Source organism: Rhododendron vialii, chromosome 7a, assembly GCF_030253575.1.
Source record: "Rhododendron vialii isolate Sample 1 chromosome 7a, ASM3025357v1".
Classification (NCBI taxonomy): Eukaryota; Viridiplantae; Streptophyta; class Magnoliopsida; order Ericales; family Ericaceae; genus Rhododendron; species Rhododendron vialii.
Window position 1 is genome coordinate 39,774,397 of NC_080563.1, and position 17,746 is coordinate 39,792,142.

At 37.5% G+C, this 17,746-nt stretch overlaps 2 protein-coding genes across 6 annotated transcripts in view; one reads left to right on the forward strand and one right to left on the reverse strand.

Moving 5' to 3' along the window:
* Window positions 1-10,738, forward strand: part of LOC131332499 (pathogenesis-related thaumatin-like protein 3.5) — a 117,023-nt gene extending 106,285 nt beyond the window's left edge. For 2 of the 5 annotated variants that reach the window (XM_058366776.1, XM_058366777.1), the window contains exons 2-4: window positions 5,701-5,774; window positions 6,453-6,810; window positions 10,180-10,738. In XM_058366776.1, coding sequence (XP_058222759.1) covers window positions 5,717-5,774; window positions 6,453-6,810; window positions 10,180-10,519 — 756 coding nt within the window. In that variant the 5' untranslated portion in view covers window positions 5,701-5,716 and the 3' untranslated portion in view covers window positions 10,520-10,738. Of the gene's footprint in view, window positions 1-5,677; window positions 5,775-6,452; window positions 6,811-10,179 lie in introns of those variants that run through there. The other 3 variants (XM_058366780.1, XM_058366779.1, XM_058366775.1) reach the window with 2 other exon arrangements.
* A 256-nt stretch (window positions 10,739-10,994) lies between these two features.
* On the reverse strand, window positions 10,995-13,863 carry LOC131332498 (calcium uniporter protein 4, mitochondrial-like). Its single transcript, XM_058366773.1, has 3 exons — window positions 13,545-13,863; window positions 12,724-13,058; window positions 10,995-11,600 (listed from the first exon to the last, which is right to left on the reverse strand). The coding sequence occupies exons 1-3, from the start codon at window positions 13,792-13,794 to the stop codon at window positions 11,106-11,108; spliced, it is 1,080 nt and encodes a 359-aa protein (XP_058222756.1). The 5' UTR covers window positions 13,795-13,863; the 3' UTR covers window positions 10,995-11,105.
* Between the last annotated feature and the right edge of the window lie 3,883 nt (window positions 13,864-17,746).

Sequence of the window (17,746 nt, forward strand, 5' to 3'; positions counted from 1 at the left end):
ACTTTTTTATCTTAAAAAGAATGGATCCGAAACACTGGATCAAATCCACTGTAACCCATGGACTAAGAGTTATATGGGCTCCGATCAGGTACTTAATGATATTCAATTAAGCTGATTTTTTGCATAGTTATTCTACTCGACGAGCTCTACAAAATGAACGATTCAGATCATCGGAGCGAGATCGGGGTGGGCCCCAAAATTGGGGCAGCAGCACGTTGCTGTCCCCGAGGGGACAGCAGCCCCCCGCGTCCCCAATTACCTAGTTTGTACTCACTGTACTATTCAAATTCCGGGAAAGTCTTCAATACACACCCCTTTAAGGTGTGTACCATATGCACTTATTGTGTGGTTCATATTGTGCCACCTCATAAAAAATTACTTGTAGGACCGGTCATTCATAACATTTTATTTCGTATCGTAACTTTTATACTAAAAATTCGTAACTTTTCAATAATATGATTCGTAACTTTTTAGCAATAGATTCGTAACATTTTGGGATTCATAACATTTTGGTGTATTTTAATAAGGGTGCATATGAAACACACCCAAATAAGAGGTGTGTATTGTAGCACTTCCCTTCAATTCCTTGTCTCATTCCTTGCCCTATTCCTCGTTCCAGTTAACACTCATCTTTAATCATTTGTTATTTTTTGATAGGCCAATGCTCCATTTCGTATAATAATTTTACAAAAAAATTCCTTCGGAGTTTACGAGTATCCTTTGTTTGATGAGGGTTCAAACCCCATCGCCCACTCACAAATCTATAAAATAGTGGTCTCATCCGTTTCTTTTATGGTATTGGAATTCTCCATTTGCAAAAATCCGATTTGTCCTTACCTCTGTCTCTTGCAAAGGGACAAGCACAATGGCGACTAAAAGCACTCTCTCTCTCTCTCTCTCTCTCTCTCTCTCTCCTTGTTTCACTTGCTATTTTCTTCCAAGGTAAAATCCACCATTCTTTTGTTCCAAGGTCAAATGATGCACTTGAATCATCAACACGGGCTAAACTGCTACTTAAATGCACCGGAGACAAGCTGTTTCCGTTCAGTTGCATGGAAATAATAAAAAAGGATGGAAAATTAATTTTTTTGTCTGTGTGTTCAGTTATCAAAGAAATTGTAGGACCCACCGTTTCAACATTCCTACTGGAAAATATTTTTCTGCAAAATAGGTCTTGCCAAAAGGAAGGCTCCATTCAGTTGTCAACAATGTTGCATAGGAAGTGAATTCTCAAAAAAAGTGGAGTGAGGTGAAATAAAAAAAATAAAATTTATTTTTTCATGTGTGTTCTCTTGATTAGAAATTAGAAATCTTGCATGAAAACTTAAATTTCTTTCTTTTGGCAAGATTTGTTTTGCAGAAAAGTATTTTCCAACGTAAAAGTTGAAGCTGTGGGTTCCACAACTTTCTTTGTAACTAAACACATACAAAATTACATGGAAGTTAATTTTTTCAAAATTTTTCATCTTTTTCGTGCAACTGAACAGGACCTTAGTCGAGGTAAATCAAGGGTCAATTCTTTGTGATTAAAGGACTATAAAAAATAAAAATAAAAACCCCTCTAATTTATTACAATCATGCAAAGTTGTAAACCTTTTCAAAACCATCTTTCCGTGGACTAGGTTTCTTATCTTTGAGGCTCCGTTCCGCAAAGCAAAAAAAGCCCTTATTTTTTAAGAAGAAAATTTTGAGCTCAAAAATTATGGACTTATTGAAATCTAAACATATGCAATATGGATCTTGTTTGAAAGATCTTATCGAGATCTTTTATACCGATGTAAAAAAAATTGAAAATTTATTTTTCATTTATATTATTTTTTAGTTTGAAAATGTAAAATAAGTTGTTTATTTTTTAAGAATATTTCTGGAACAGGGCCGAGTATTTGCAAAAGCTATCCGTACCTTATCTTTACTTTATTAGGTTTAAAACTCATGTGGATCCTGTCATTGAACTAATTTGGCAGTGGATGTCGTAGAACCTATTAATTAGCTTGGTGTGTTCTTGAAGTAGCTCGTGTTTTTGATTTGGTAGTTTTGCTTCGTTTTTGTTTATTATGATGAAATTTTTGCATTCAGGAGTTTGAATGAAATGTATTGATTTTTTTTATCAACAAAAGAAAATTTTATTAATCTCCGCAAGATTACAAAGATAAAAAGGATAAGGGCAAATGAAAATTAAAATGACTTAAAATCCAAGACTACCCAAGACCCAAGGGCAAATGGAATGTATTGATTGTTGATAAAAATAAAATAAAAAGTTGAAGCGCCCATATAATTTTTACAAATAACTATATACTAATTGTAGGATTTCATAGGAAACCTTAAACCCAAGATCTCATGTAAATTATGGGGGAAAATAATATCAGATGCGAACCTATCAACATGTAGGATGAAAACCTTCTTGTGGTTGTTCGTCTTCCAGCTCCAAAACCTTTATTTTTATTTTGATCTTAGTCTCGCACACGATGAAATGGTATGAGCAAAGAGGCTAAGGTTTAGAGAGTGAGGATTTTAACCACATATTCTATCATAGTCCTTCATAATAAATGAAATCATGGTGGGCCTTTTAGTTGGTCTCTACATATACAATAAGCCTGCACTCTTAACGCACGTAATATGACCCAAACAAGTGCTAATAGAGACTTGTCAATTACCCAGTCACATTATTAAACGATCACAACTTAATAGATAATATCGACACCATTCAAACTTCATTTGACAATATAAAATGTTTAATTTTATGATCAATTCTATGATCTTTGTAGATCTAGCTACTTGGGCCATATAAGGCATCCTGATATTAGATATTGTAAACTTTAATAGCTCAAGCTTTTATAATCGAAATTTATTGTAGACACGTAAAATTTTCAGCCAATCGTAAGTTGCCATGTGTTGCGGGACCTGATAAATAGGGCACAATAAATGGCCAATCAAATGTTGCCAAGTGTCTTTAGGTCAAAAGTTAAAATGATGCGAATGGACCAATCAGATGGTGCCACATGTCAAAGCGACGCAATTATTATTTTTATTAAGCTCGGCCAATCAAGTTAAGCCACTTGGTAAAATAATAAATTGTGTTTCTCTTCACAAAAAATTGTCTTTCTTTTTTGCTTTCTCGTATGCATCCTTTTGGGACCAGGATTTGGTGTTGTAGTTTAGGGATGCTTCACACTTGATGCGTGCTTCTTCTTTCTGCGAGTAACAAAGGTCCATCATTCATCATCCGCTTCATCTACTTTTGTGGTGGTAGAGATGTTGCCCCCAGACTGTTGAATAGAAGGGCATCGTATTACTTCAATTGGATCAAATGACCCAAATTGAATATTCACACTTGGTGACACTTTAGGCTGTAGAGTGTCATTTTGTAGAGTAACTACAGTCTGATTTGTAGCTACAGTCTCATTTTCTTCCTCTAAGACAATCTTCCCTTGGCTAGCGAGCTCTACTATCTTCTCTTTAAAGACGAAGCACCGTTGAATGGGATGGCTAACCAAGCGATGGTACTTGCAATAGTTCTGATCATTCACCTTATTAGCCTCCTCAGGTCGTTTCATCTCCGGGAGCTCAATGAGTTTTAAATCCAGCAATTGATCAAACATTGAAGAGACCTCTGCATCTGAAAATGGATACACCTTTTCTTGCATCTCTTTCAACGTCAGTCTCTTTTTCTCCTTCACCTCTGGAGCAGTAAACTTCTCTACTTGCTTTGTCTTAGGTCTAGTAGAGATTTTGAAGGGTGCAACATTCACTATCATGGAATCCTTCTTTCCTCCTTTGATTAATTTTTTTTTTTTTTTGCTTAATAAGTCAATTTTTTTTTTGAATGACTGAGCTCGAAATTCAAGCTGTCGACGTACCCAAAATGGGATCAAGTCAAACGTAGTTCATATTTTGAATTTTTATTTTTATTTTGGGCCGTGCACAGTTTTAGCTCATGCGGGCTACGAGCAACATGCAGTTTAGGCTCATGCGTCATGGAGTAACGCTTGTTCTTCAAGGGTAGTAGCACTTCAAGAATTTGCCGTTTATGGGGCCAACTCTTAAGCCATCTTCAACAACCAATTTTATAGGCGCCACTTGAGTAAACTTCTTGCACCGCATATGGTCCATCCCACTTGGAAATGAATTTGCCACCGATTTTATGGGTGGTATTAATGGGCCTTCTTACAGCAAGAACAGCGGAGCCTTAAAGCGCTACTGGTTTTCAACAAATTTTCAGCCAATCACAAATTTTGGCATCAAATCAAATCAAGTCAATATTTTCGAGACCTACTCACTTTCGTGCATGAGCAAGTCTCGAGGGGCCATCTGTAGACATGTAAAATTTTCAGCCAATCGCAAGTTGCCACGTGTTGATGGACCTGATAAATAGGGCACAATAAATGGCCAATCAAATGTTGCCAAGTGTCTTTAGGTCAAAAGTTAAAATGATGCGAATGGACCAATCAGATGGTGCCACGTGTCGAAGCGACGCAGTTATTATTTTTATTAAGCTCGGCCAATCAAGTTAAGCCACTTGGTAAAATAATAAATTGTGTTTCTCTTCACAAAAAATTGTCTTTCTTAAAATAAAAGAAAGAAGGACAATTATGGAATTTTAATTATTTCTTTTACATTAAATAAAGAAATAATTAAAGGGAGATAAATATGAAGGAAGTAGAGATTGATCATAACTCTCCATCCTACATCTCTATAAATAGAGGTGCTTCTTCTCATATTTTTCCCATCTGCACATTGAAGTATACAAGCTCCAGAGCTCTGAAGATCAAAACCCTCAAGCCCTTCAGAATTCTTCAAGTTTGCATCCACCAAGAAGTTCTTCGAATCGAAGCTTCAAAGCCTCGAGGAACATTCAACCCAAGTCATCAACTTCTTCGCAAATCACGGAGAAGATTCCGTCGTTCGATTCGAGATTAAGCACAAAGCCCTCGTTTCAACAATCGAAGAGAAGAATCAGAAGACTTTATTTTCTTTGATTAGAAAATAGATCAGAGATTATAAACCCTAATTTCATACATCAATAAAATGGACTATTGTTCAACATTTTTCCGTCTTTTTCGCAGACTCGAAATTTGTGTTCAACAGATTTTGGCACGCCCGGTGTTGGTCCATTCGCATCATTTTAATTTTTGACCTAAAGACACTTGGCAACATTTGATTGGCCGTTTATTGTGCCCTATTTATCAGGTCCCGCAACACGTGGCAACTTGCGATTGGCTGAAAAGTTTACGTGTCTACATTTATGAATGTCATTTTTGAATTCCACTTGTTATAAAAATAAAAAAAAAACCCCCACTATTGGTACCGATGGTATCGTAGAGAAAATGCACCGACGGCCAATCCGAGCCGTCCAAAAATTTTAAAAAATAAAATCGAGTGGGCCTATGTGAGAATCAATGGCATCCGAGGTATATATAGACGAAAAAGGGGTGCTCGGATCAAGTACCCTACACACCTCGGATGCCATTGATTCTCGCATAGCCCACTCGGTTTTGTTTTTCAAAATTTTTGGACGGCTCGGATCGGCCGTCCGGTAGCCGTCGGTGCATTTTCTCTATGGTACCATCGGTACCAATAGCAGTACTCCACTATTCTAACAATATCATTTTGAATTATTTTTGTTATAAATACCCCGACCCATGCATGTACAACTGCAATCAAACCACCCCCACCCTCACCCCCACCCCCACCCCCACCCCCCTCTCTTGCACCGACAATGGCAATTAAGCACAGAGTCTCTCTCCTCCTTGTTTCACTAGTTATTTTCTTCCAAGGTAAAACCCACCATTCTTTTCTTCGGAAGATCAAATTTGAGATTGAAATGGCGTGTGTTCTATTCATGGGTTATTTAATTTTCTTTCATTTTATATCTAGGTGTCTTATTTGCTTATCCTTCGTTTGGATCTAGGCACACATTGTGTCTATGTGTATGGATGCAGGCATAAAGAGTAACCACGATAATAAGACATCAAGACACCATTTTGTTAAAGTTCTTTTTTAGAGAATGTTTTTATAAACTTTTTTATCTAAAACTTAATTTGATATTTTTTATTTTTCGCAACATTTTGTTTAGTTTTTTGTCATAATTTTTAGAATTAATCATTTGTCTCGACGAAAGGGATCAAAAAAGTATAAACATGTGAACTTGTGTTGAAAAAAATTCATATAATACGAGACTTTAGCCAAAAAAAAAAAAAAGAGAGAGCTGTTTGGTGTTTTTTTTTTTTTTTTTTTTTGCTTTTGGTCATAATTTTCTACTTCTTGGACTTTTTTTGTTGAGACGGATGATTAATCCAAAAAATATAATGTGAATATAATAAAAATTTTAAAAAAAATGAGCAAAACACATAAAACAAAGTAGAAAAAAAAGTTTACAAAAACGGAAGTGGATTTCTTGTTGCCTTGCCTAACGTTACTATGCTGACCCATGCAAATTACTGACACATATGCAGGATCCAGAGTATCGGCGCGCTCCACAGTATTTACCCTCAAAAACCTTTGCAGCTACACAATTTGGCCCGGCACATTAGCAGGAAACAATGGCGCCGTCCTCGGCGACGGCGGCTTCTCACTGGCCCCCAGTGCATCAAACCAGTTCCCAGCCCCAGCTGGTTGGTCGGGCCGGTTTTGGGCTCGAACAGGTTGCAACTTCGATGAGTCGGGCAACGGAAAATGCACTACCGGTGATTGCGGCGGCAAGCTCAAATGTAGCGGCAGCGGTGGTGTACCGCCCGTCACCCTTGCGGAATTCACAATAGGGAGTAATAGTAATCACTTCATGGATTTCTATGACGTGAGCCTGGTGGATGGGTATGGTTCAGTTGTTTTTAACGAACGTGTTTCTTATAGGAAAATGATACACCCACCGAGGCTCCTCCACCGCACCGCCCACCGCACACACGCTGGACCTACTCCGGCCACCGGACGGCCGATCCGAGCCGTCCAAAAATTCTAAAAAAAATAACCGAGTGGGCTTCTGCGAAAATCAACGGCATCCGACGTGTATAGGTGCTCGATCTGAACTTCTATTTTTAACGTCTTAGATCATCTAATTTTTAGAAGTTCGGATCGAGAACCTACATACGCCGGATCCCGTTGATTCTCACGAAGGCCCACTTGGTTTTTTTTTTTAGAATTTTTGGACGACTCGGATCGGCCGTCCGGTGGCCGGAGTGGGCCCGGCGTGCGTGCGGTCGGCGGTGCGGTAGGGGAGCCGCAGTGGCTGTATCATCTTCCTTTCTTATATAGGATACTTCCTCCGTCCCAAATTCTTGGTCCTTTTTTGAAGTGCGTGTTATTTTTCAATTGATTATATCTTACAATCTATAATTTTTTAGGTGATTCTAAAATTTTTGTATAAAAAAGCTCATTGAAATCTATCAAACAAGATTCTTATTTGATATAAAAACATTATAAATTAGAAGATCGGGGCGGTTTCAAGGACCCTTAAAAAAATCTCTAAAAGAACTCCCCATATCTTAATCTCATAGTTTCCGATTAAATTTTAATGATCCGAGCCGCTCAATGTGTTTAGAACGTGATTTAAAGGGTGCTCGCGTGAAATTGGCAAAAAAAATAACCGAAAAAGGCTTGATTTGAGCAGTTTTTTATTGAACCGTTCAATAAAGTTTAATAAAAACTGTTCAGATGAAATTCTTCCCGGTCTTTTTTATGCTGATTTCTCACAGGTATCTTTAAAATCACGTTCTGATTATATTGAGCGGCTCAGATCAAAAAAAGAAAAAAGAACCAAGAATTTAGAACAGTGGAAGTACTCGTAGTATTTATCAACTCGCACAGGCGGAGGACTCAGGAGTTTGAACTGAGGAGCTGATTGAGTAGACATATTTTTCCCTTTTAACTTAAAAACTGGAGTAAGAAAAAGTTCCTGCTTTGAAAAGTAAGTACACTTCTCTGCGAGTTAAGTTTCGCTAAGATTTTTAGAATTTTTTTATTGGTTTTATTCAATTTTTTTTTATTTTTGTTAATTTTGTGCCTAACTTTAATAAATTATTGATTCATCTTGAAGAGAGTAATCGGAAAAGTAAAAAGTTATACTCCTACTCCCTCCGTCCCTTTTTTAGAGTCCAGTATTCCATTTTGGGCTGTCCCTTAATAAGTGTCCATTTTGTAAAGTTAGTGGGTAAAAGTTGGTGTATTGTCTATTTTGTCCCTAAAAGTAGATTCTATTTTGAAAAGTTAGGTGAGTAAAAATGTAATGATGATGGATAAGTAGGAAAAGTGAAGAAAAAAGTTGATGTGAAAAGTATAATGATGATGTCTTTTTAATAAGTTGGAGTTACGAAGCAGGACATTTAAAAAGGGACGGAGAAAGTAATAATTTTGCGCCTAACTTTGATAGATTATAGATTATTGATTCATTATTTTTTACTATTTTGATTTGTTTTGACTAGATAAATTAATAATTCATAAAAATAAAGCACAAAAATAATAAACACGGAAAAAAATTGAATATAAACAAAATAAGAAAAAAAAAAACCCCAACACGTAGGGGAACGGAAATTTTAGCTTAACGACATGTCATATACTAGTAATATTTTTTTGTCCCTTCGGGGATATTCAATAAAATATGTTTTTAATTATCTACTTCACATGCGTCATTCTTTTTTTCTGTTTCATCTAATTCAATTTTTTATTATATATATATAAATTAGGTGTTCGAGCCAATTTTCGTGCACTTCTATTAATTTTGGAGGCCTTGTCTAGGGTCTGGTCCAGAACCGAAATAAGAACTTATTTTTTGTCTAATAATAAGTGTGTTCCACAAAAGAGTGAATAAGTATTTATTTTTTAAAAAAGTAATTTCAAGCTCAAAAATCATGTGCTTATGCAAATAATTTTCCTATCACTATGGATCTTGTTTGATGGATCTCATTGAGATCTTTAATACGGTGCAAAAAAAATTGAAAAATTATTTTTCATTTATATTATTTTTAAGTTTGAAAATGTGAAAATAAGCATTTTATTTGGATTTTGTAGAACAAAGCTCTAAAATAAGTACTTATAAAATAATAAGGTTTCTGGACCACTTACGAGGGTCCCAATTGAAGCAAAAGTAAGGCTATCTATGGACTGGGCCCAAAGTAGTTAATAGGAGTAGCACCTAAGACCCCGTTCGTTTTGAGATTTTGGATTTGAATTTATAGGTAATAAGCGTAGAGAAAAATAGAGTAAGAATTGGAAATAAGAATAATGATTGAAGAAAGATAGAGAGTAAGAATTAGAGAGAAATAGTAATAATTAGAATCCAAAACCTTTAAACGAACGAGGTCTAAGAGATTTTGAACCCGATACTTTAAAATAAAGTACACTCTTAAATCACAAGACTTGACCATTAAACCAACCCTAGGAGTTTTCGTCTAAGTATCCATTGTTTGTGTTATTTTGCAGTAGTATATTTCATGGTATGGACTTGTCCTCTCCATGCCATAGAGTTGTAGTTTGCTCCGATTAGGTCGTGGTTTTGACGAAGGCGGTTGTTGTGGTCGCTACCGGAGTTTGTGGTGATCTGCGTGTGTATTGGTTGAATGACGGTGTTTTGGGTGCTTGTCCCACCTGCAAATGTGGATCTTTTTGCACTTGACCGCTCTATATGTGTTTAGTCGAAAGACGTTGTTTGGTTGCTGACCCCGCTTGCTCACAGTTGTTGTTTAGGGCTGTTCAAGCTTTTTTGTTGTTGGGTTTCAATTTGTTTTGGGTGTTTTTGTTTAGTTTTATTTATGCATTCAACATTTGATGCATCCTTTGTCAAGTTTCTCAAAAAAAAATTTGCCAATAAAAAAAAAAAAAAAAAAACACCCTTGATGCTTTTATATTCAATTCCTTGCTCCATTCTATTACTAACAACTATTGATCGTGTGATTTTAGTGGTATTTGTAGACCAGTATAACCTTGGCAAAAAAAATATGCGCAACATACTTAAAAAAAATAAAAGAAAAGATCAAAGGGCCACAACAACAAAAAAAAAAAAAAAAAAAAAAAAGAGGGTCAGAAAGCTACCTAGAAATGCAAACCAATAAAATTATTTCATTTTGAATATTACATCACATACCGTTGTGCAGGGCGCACTAAGCATCGCCAATCCCCTACTCGAATAAGTGTGTGTTCGAGCTGTAATGTTAATTTATGTGGAGTAACTAGTGTCTAATTTCCCAACAGGTACAATGCGGGCATGGGAATACAGCCCTCGGGTGGCACCGGAGATTGCAAGTATGCTGGTTGCGTTGCCGACTTAAATCCAAATTGCCCACCAGAACTAGAAGTGACCAGCGCTGGTTCTACAGTCGCGTGCAAAAGTGCGTGCGCGGCTTTCAATACGCCAGAATATTGTTGCACCGGCGATCACTCGACGCCAGCGACGTGTCCACCGACCGAGTACTCAAAGTTGTTCAAGCAGGCTTGTCCTGACGCCTATAGCTATGCTTATGATGACGAGACGAGTACTTTTACTTGTTCCGGGGCGGATTATACGATCACATTTTGTCCCACAGGAATGTGAACTGTTCGAACTAGAATAAATTAGGCCCCCTATTGTGGCCTTGTTTTAGGCCATTTATTTTTGGCCTTTATTTTCAATCTTTCCTATCCGGTAATTAACCGGATATATGTACTCATGGCTATTTACTCATTATTGAGTTACGCCATGTTAATTAATATGTGTATTGCTACTTTACGAAAGTAATTAAATTCCGTAATAAATGATTAGTGGGTTTTGATATTTGTGTCCCGATGTCATGTGGTGATTTCGGATACCATTTTTTTTTATAATCAGATGTCCGGAACAGTTTACGCGCACCTCGACTAATTAATTCTGGGTACCGTAAATCCACCATCCACCCACTAACGGGGCTAACTTAACGCCTAAATATTAACTAATCTCATGGTATTAGCTTATTCTCGTTTTCCAATCTCTCAATACAAACACGCGCTAAGTGTTTAGCGTAATTGATCGTGATATGAGAACTAGAGATGTCTTTCCAAAATTTATAGCTCCATATAAGAAGAAAAAGTCATTTATGAATTTTTACAGTATAGGAAAGTCTCGATTTATCCATCTCGGAATTCTCACTCTACGTTTTTATTTTCTACCGATGCACAGCACCAAAAACCGATCCTCCGCCAAAATCCAAACCCGAAAAATCCGCGTATTTTCTAACGTCGCAGTCGTAGTTCGGATAGAAAGCCCTGCAAAGCTCGTTGTACTTTTCCGAATCAAATTGATGAGTTTCCATAAGCTTCTTTTGCTTCACCTTGAAGCGACGTCGGAAGAACCCTTCGAAAGTGGGCTCTTTCGACGTCCTGAGGAAGAACCCGCAGGCCAAGGGAAACGACAGCGACGTGACGAAGAAGCAGATGGGCTCCATCACGTCCCAACTCAGTTCCCAGAAAGTGAGCCTCATGAAGCCCAGTGTTTGTAAGACTACAAAGCCCAACCCACCCAAGAGCTCCGTCTGGACTTGCTGTTGGGCTTTCTTGTCGATGGCTGCCTTTTGCTTCTCCAGCTTTTCGAGCTCTTTCCTTCTTGGGTCGTTTGGGATGGCTATGGAACTGGAAATTACCTTCTCCATTGTTTTTGCCACCTGAAATTGCGATTTATTCGAGTTAGAATAAGATAAAAAGATGTGACGCTTCGCATGAAAAGGGTAACGTAAAACCGGGGGCAAAAATGGAAACAGAATGACTATGGAATATGGATCGGATTCGACTGTGGACAACACCAAACCTAACCAAATTGAAACAAAGCCAAAATCTTAGGGCTAATCCCCGATGGCTGAATCGAATGACATCTTCGAAGACAAACTAAACCCAAAATGCTATGGTGACCGTATTCGTGGATCATATTAGGTACATTTAAATTTTATTGGGATATCAATATAACCCATAAACTAAGTGTTTTATGGACTCATCAAGTAGTCTGGTCGATACTTGTAACTCGTGGAATATGGCACCACGTCATATTCTCTGCACTTGGACTCGTCATGCGTTAGGATTTAGAAAACTCGGTCCATGAAAGAGTCCGAAAAAGAAAATATATGGTCTAGATTCACAATACTATGAATCTGAACCATTCTTTTTCTTTCCCGGACACTTTTATGCATTGAGTGTCCTGGGCCATATTATGAATCTGGAATATTCATTTTTATTCCTGAACACTTTCATAGACTAAGGCTCCGTTCAGTTGCCAGGAATGTTGTACAGGAAAGTTATTCTCAGGAAAAGTCAAGTAAAGTGAAGTAAAAGAAAAAGAAAATTATTTTCCTGTGAGTGTTCATTTGACAAAAGAATTTTGCAAGAATAATTAAGGTTTAGTTGTTCATTTGTCAGGAAAAAGAAACTTTCGGGAAAATTTGTGAGTGTTCACTCATTTTCCTTTTCCCGCGACGCAAAATCCTGTGTTTTTTGCAGGATCACTTTTGTAGGAAAGTAATTCCTACAGGAAAACTTAAAAACGTGTTTCCTACTACTTTCCTGCCAACTGAACACTACAAAAATCATGGGAAAGTTGATTTTCTCATTCTTTCCTGTACTTTCCTGGCAACTGAACGGAGCCTAAGTGTACTATGAATCTAGACTATCTCTTTTTTTTTCTGAACACTTTCATGAACCGAGTGTCCTGGACTATACCAAGGCTCTTTCTAGTATAATTTCCGAACGCAAAGTGAACGGAAAATGGGAAGGGACAAAGATTCATTTTCAAAATACCTGCTCCGGCCGAAGGAACACTACGTTGCCCAGAACGATGACGTTTCCAGACTGGTCCAACATCTTGGCGAACTCCACGCCTTGATCACGATTCAAACAAACCTCAACGCACGCCTGGACATACTCGCCGTACGAAATCGAGTTCGCTGGAATCCTCCTCAACGCCGATCTGACCTTCTCCAACTGCGTACTCCTCGCGATTTTCCTCGCTTCCTCGACCGTGATTCCGCCCAATGACTCCGAAACCTCCGCCGCTGGAGGCACCAGCCCGTCCAGCCGCAGCCGATCCCCTCCGGCGGTTAAATTTATCAGTCTCTGTTTCTCCTTCAGATTTTCTGTTCATGGAACACTATATTTGTATTAACCACGTGATCAAGATAAAAAGAAAAAAAAATCTAGGAACACGTACAAACTTTAAAACATAACTCCGAATACAAACTTTTGATGCTTGTGGGCTTAGGTCCATTCGACGGCTCTGAACACAATTGAAGTTTTGTTTTAGAATTGTGTTCGTGGAGTTGCTCCCAGATTAATTAGTTTTGTTTTTCGAATCGCGATTATGACCATCCATTTACTAATTTTTTGAACAGCGACCATCCATTTTCTACAACAAATGTTGTATGGTCAAGTGACGATTGTTTTGATTCATTTCTATATTTTGTGATGAAATCATTGTAATGTCTTCAGGTTTTGGAATGAAATTGTCATTTGTTAAAATAAAGTGCTATATCTATTTTTTTTACTGGTCAATCGAGGTGCACGTAAGATTGCTCGGACACGTGAGTTATATAAAGAGAGAGAGAGTAAAGATAGAGTATTACCGGTCGATCCATGTTTCTCCTTTAGACTTTCACCGATCGGAAAGGGGAAGAAATCGGGATGGTTAATCGAACGGCGGTGGAGGAACTGGTGGAGGAATCCAGCGTCGGCGGAGCCCGGCGAGGTTAGGAATTCGCGGTGGAAGTTTGCTTTGGACGCCGTTGGAGGTGTTTGGAACTGTGAATGATTAGTGGAGATGGGGTCTGTGGATTTGTTGAATAGGCGCTTTGATAGCGTTCTTCGAAGTGCCATTGTTGAGCAGTACAGAGAGTCTAGAGAGAGAGTGGGGGAAGAGAGAAAGTGGGGAGCTCCAAGGATTGAGGTGAAGTGCGGGGTTTATATAGGAGACTAGGAGAGAGAGAGAGAGAGAGAGAGTTTTCGTTTGTTTTTTTTGTTTTTTTTTTTAAATAGGGAAATACCTTAATGTGGAAATGAATAAGGGAGATATGAGGAAAGTACTAAAAGTGATGATATAAAGAGGATATGGGATTTATTAGGTAAACTTTTAATTCACTCACAAAGGAAAACCAAAATAATTTAAGGTAATATTTAAAAAAAAGTTTGTTCAGCTCCCCTTTTTTTGCCATTAATGTCGAAATATTTAAATATAAGGCAACAATTCTGGTGTTTGAGAACAAAATAAGATCTCAAACCCCGTTTGATAGTCATTACGCAATTACTTATTCATTGTAGTGCAGTACTCCAGCAATTTGGACCATTGAAATCAAAGAAATGACATTTCTAATTCCCTCATCAATATTCTATATCGAGTGTACGTGGGTTTCAAATATTCTATTCTGAGATTAGGCTTAGTTTAATATATTTGTTACGTTCTTTTTCAAGTGATAGGAGGAGAAAACTTGAAAATAAAAATTAAGAAATTAATCGATGAGGTAATTCTCACTCTAAGACATTACACATAATTCCATAACAATTGGGTAATTTTTCAAACTTCAAAGTCACTAGAAATTTCTAAAGAATTGATATTAACTCGAATTACGACTTCAGAAACACAGAACGAAAATTTTGTGGTGCAATAATTATTTTCATATAAACACCTAACACATAAATAAATAAATAAAATCTACTCGAAATCTTAGACATTGTTTAAATATTCACCAAGAGGATATTATTACAACTTACTTTGGGGGAAATCAAGAAATTTATGTTGACTTTTTATCAAAAAAGAAGAATAAAATATTTATGTTGACTCTAGTACTAGTAAGAGTAGTATATTGTTCGTGTTCACACTTCCGTTACGAGTAGCATTAGGACCGAATGCGCGTGTGGTGGTCCTTGGTTTTAGGAAACTAAACTCACGAGAGTGCCCCAACTCCAAATTCAGAAATTCTGTAGTGCAGCCCGCACTGCAAAAAGTTGTAGGGCGGCAGATTCGGCAGTCTATTTTGATGCCGATTAGTCAAATTTCATCCAATCTTCTATTGATCCGAACTGTCATTGCTCGGATTAAAATTCAAACCGTCTATTGCTAAAATGGGCGGCCGATCCCTGTAGGGCAGCCTACCCTAATGGATCCCGCTGTCCATCCAACCCCTCCACCTCAAGTAAACACTTATTGGATGCTTCCACGGCATAACGTGGCGGGGAACCAGAGTTCTTACCAGCATACGTAGTACGTAATTCGAGCTATTCATCTTGAGTATCAATGGTTTAGATTTCATACTGACAATGGACAATTCGGATCTGCAAGAGCCGAAATAAAATCTAGACAATTAATTGTCGAGACAAACGGCTCAGGTCGCGCACTACACTGTTATATGTGTGCCAAATCTCTATAAGAGCATCTTCAGCCATACTTCATTTCTTCATTTTTGTTCTTCAAATCTCCTTTTTGAAGAATTTCACTACTCAAGCAATATTTTGAAGAATCTCTAGCCTTGGACAATCTTAGGGCTCTTCGCTCTACTTCTCATTAATAAAAACTCTTCTTTTCCGTGTCCAGAAAAAAAGGTTGCTGACTCGTTGCTAGTTTTTCTTATTCCTTTTTAGTTGATGCAATATAATGTTACTAATGTATGCAGATTTGGTTTTATTGGAAAAAAAAAAAAAAAAACAAGTAGAAAAGTTTGGTTGATGTGATATTTGGATAAAATCAGGACCGATCCGTGACTCACTGATTGGATTGGAACCAGACCGTGGGACTTTCAGTCTGGACACAAATTGTGTTTTCTAAAAATCATGACTCGTGAATTACGATTGAAAATCCGATCCGATTCAAACCGTGCGCAACCTTACTAGGGAGAGCCTTCTTCTTCTTTTTTGGTATTTTGGTAGGACCAAAAAATAAAAAATCCAAATTGGCCTTACTAGGAGCACGGAAGTATTTTGCCCGTTCCACAACATCTTCTTAAAAAATAAATACTTATTTCACATTTTTAAAATGAAAATTAATTTTTCAATTTTTTTTTTGTACCGTTCAAAAGATCTCAATGAAATCTATCAAATAAGATCCATATTGCTAGAAAAATTATTTACGTAAACACATTATTATTTCTGAGTTTGAAATTGCATTCTTAAAAAATAAATACTTAGAGGGAGTTCTGGAACGGGTGGATTGACAAGTGTTTTGTCATTTGAGTTGTGATTGCTCAATGGGATTGGCCTTAGATTGGCCTTATACCGGAAGAGGAAGCTTTTAGGACTGAAAATCCAAATTGCTAATTCCCTTGCCACAAAAAGATTAGTGGATTTACTACACCTTTCATTTGCACAAAACCAGCGTTTGGCAAAAAGATTGGAGCCTAATTTTGTGGTGCTTATTGAATACTAGTTGGTGAGGTTTGCGATTCTCAGGGACATGCATTTGGTAATTAGTAATTGCCATTGCAATGAGTAACGCCTTCCAACCCACGCTCTTTGTCTTTTTCATCATTTTGCTTTACAAAATTGCCAAACATGACCATAAGGATACTGAAAAAATCAGGAGTTGGTTCGGGGGACCGCACAAGTCAGACGCATGTTCAAAGATGATCAAATCATTGTAATCGGTCTATACAGGGTTTTGCTCTAATTTTGATCGGGTTCTCCCCAAGCGAGCGGGATTGGGCTCTCAAGATTGGTCGAGGTGCGCGTAAGCTGGGCCGGACACCTCAGTTACCAAAAAAAAAAAAATCAAAGAAGTAAGCATTGAGTGGATAATTTGTTTCGTCACCATGTACTAATTTTCTATGTTATATATCGTGCAGGATTTGCTTCCTAAGAATTCTCCACGGATTAAATTGTCCTTTAGCTTTTTTATACATTGGAATTACATGGCTTTTATTTTCACAGAATTCGTCACGGAACTGCTATGTTCTGTACGAGAAAAAACTTTTTCTTTATTTTTTTTGGGTAAGTTTTAGCACATCAACCGATTGGCAAAAAATAAAAAATAAGTTGTTTTTTAGCATTTTGCGTAGAGAAAAAAAAAGAGTAAAAATAATGGGATTGTAACTATCACCGCTTACTTTTGTGACTTGTCAAAATAATTCGTGAGATTTCAGCGTGCAAGTGGCCAGAAAAACACCCATTCCACGAAAAATTGGTATGGACAAAGTCTCATAATGCCGTTTGATTTGTTAACAACACAAGAAACATAATCATAAAAAGAGGTGTTGCAGCTACTATATATCTTCTTTGGAGACAGTTCATTCATAAATTTACTCTGGCTTTAACTGGCACCCTCGTAAGCGGACAGTGACATTGGTCTCCAAGAATTAGTTGAGTTGCGCATAAGTTGATCCGAACACCTAAATTGAGAGAGAGAGAGAGAGAGAGAGAGAGAGAGAGAGAGAGAGAGAGAGAGACTTGCTGATCCATCTAAGATATGGAATTGTGTGGAATAAAGCAATGCAAGAAAGTATCCCCAAATATAGTGTCCCAATAAAGTATCCCCAAACAATTGGGGAGGTGGAAATCACTTCAGGTGGGAATGATTAATAGAATTCCAATTGAGTGTCACCCCACTAGTGGATGCTTACGCTGATTCAGTTTCTCACGTGTCGTGTCCCCTCCCAATTCAACTCTTTCACAATTTAGTAGTATATGGACACGGCTACTGTACGCATCCTATTTCTGAATGCGCCTTTTAAAATTCTTAAGTTGAACCACAAAATTTTGGACCTCAGAAATTATCATGAAATTGTATTCCGATAGTGTTGCGGTGCATCCATGTACACCACCAAAGCACGTAGTTCGGCCTGCA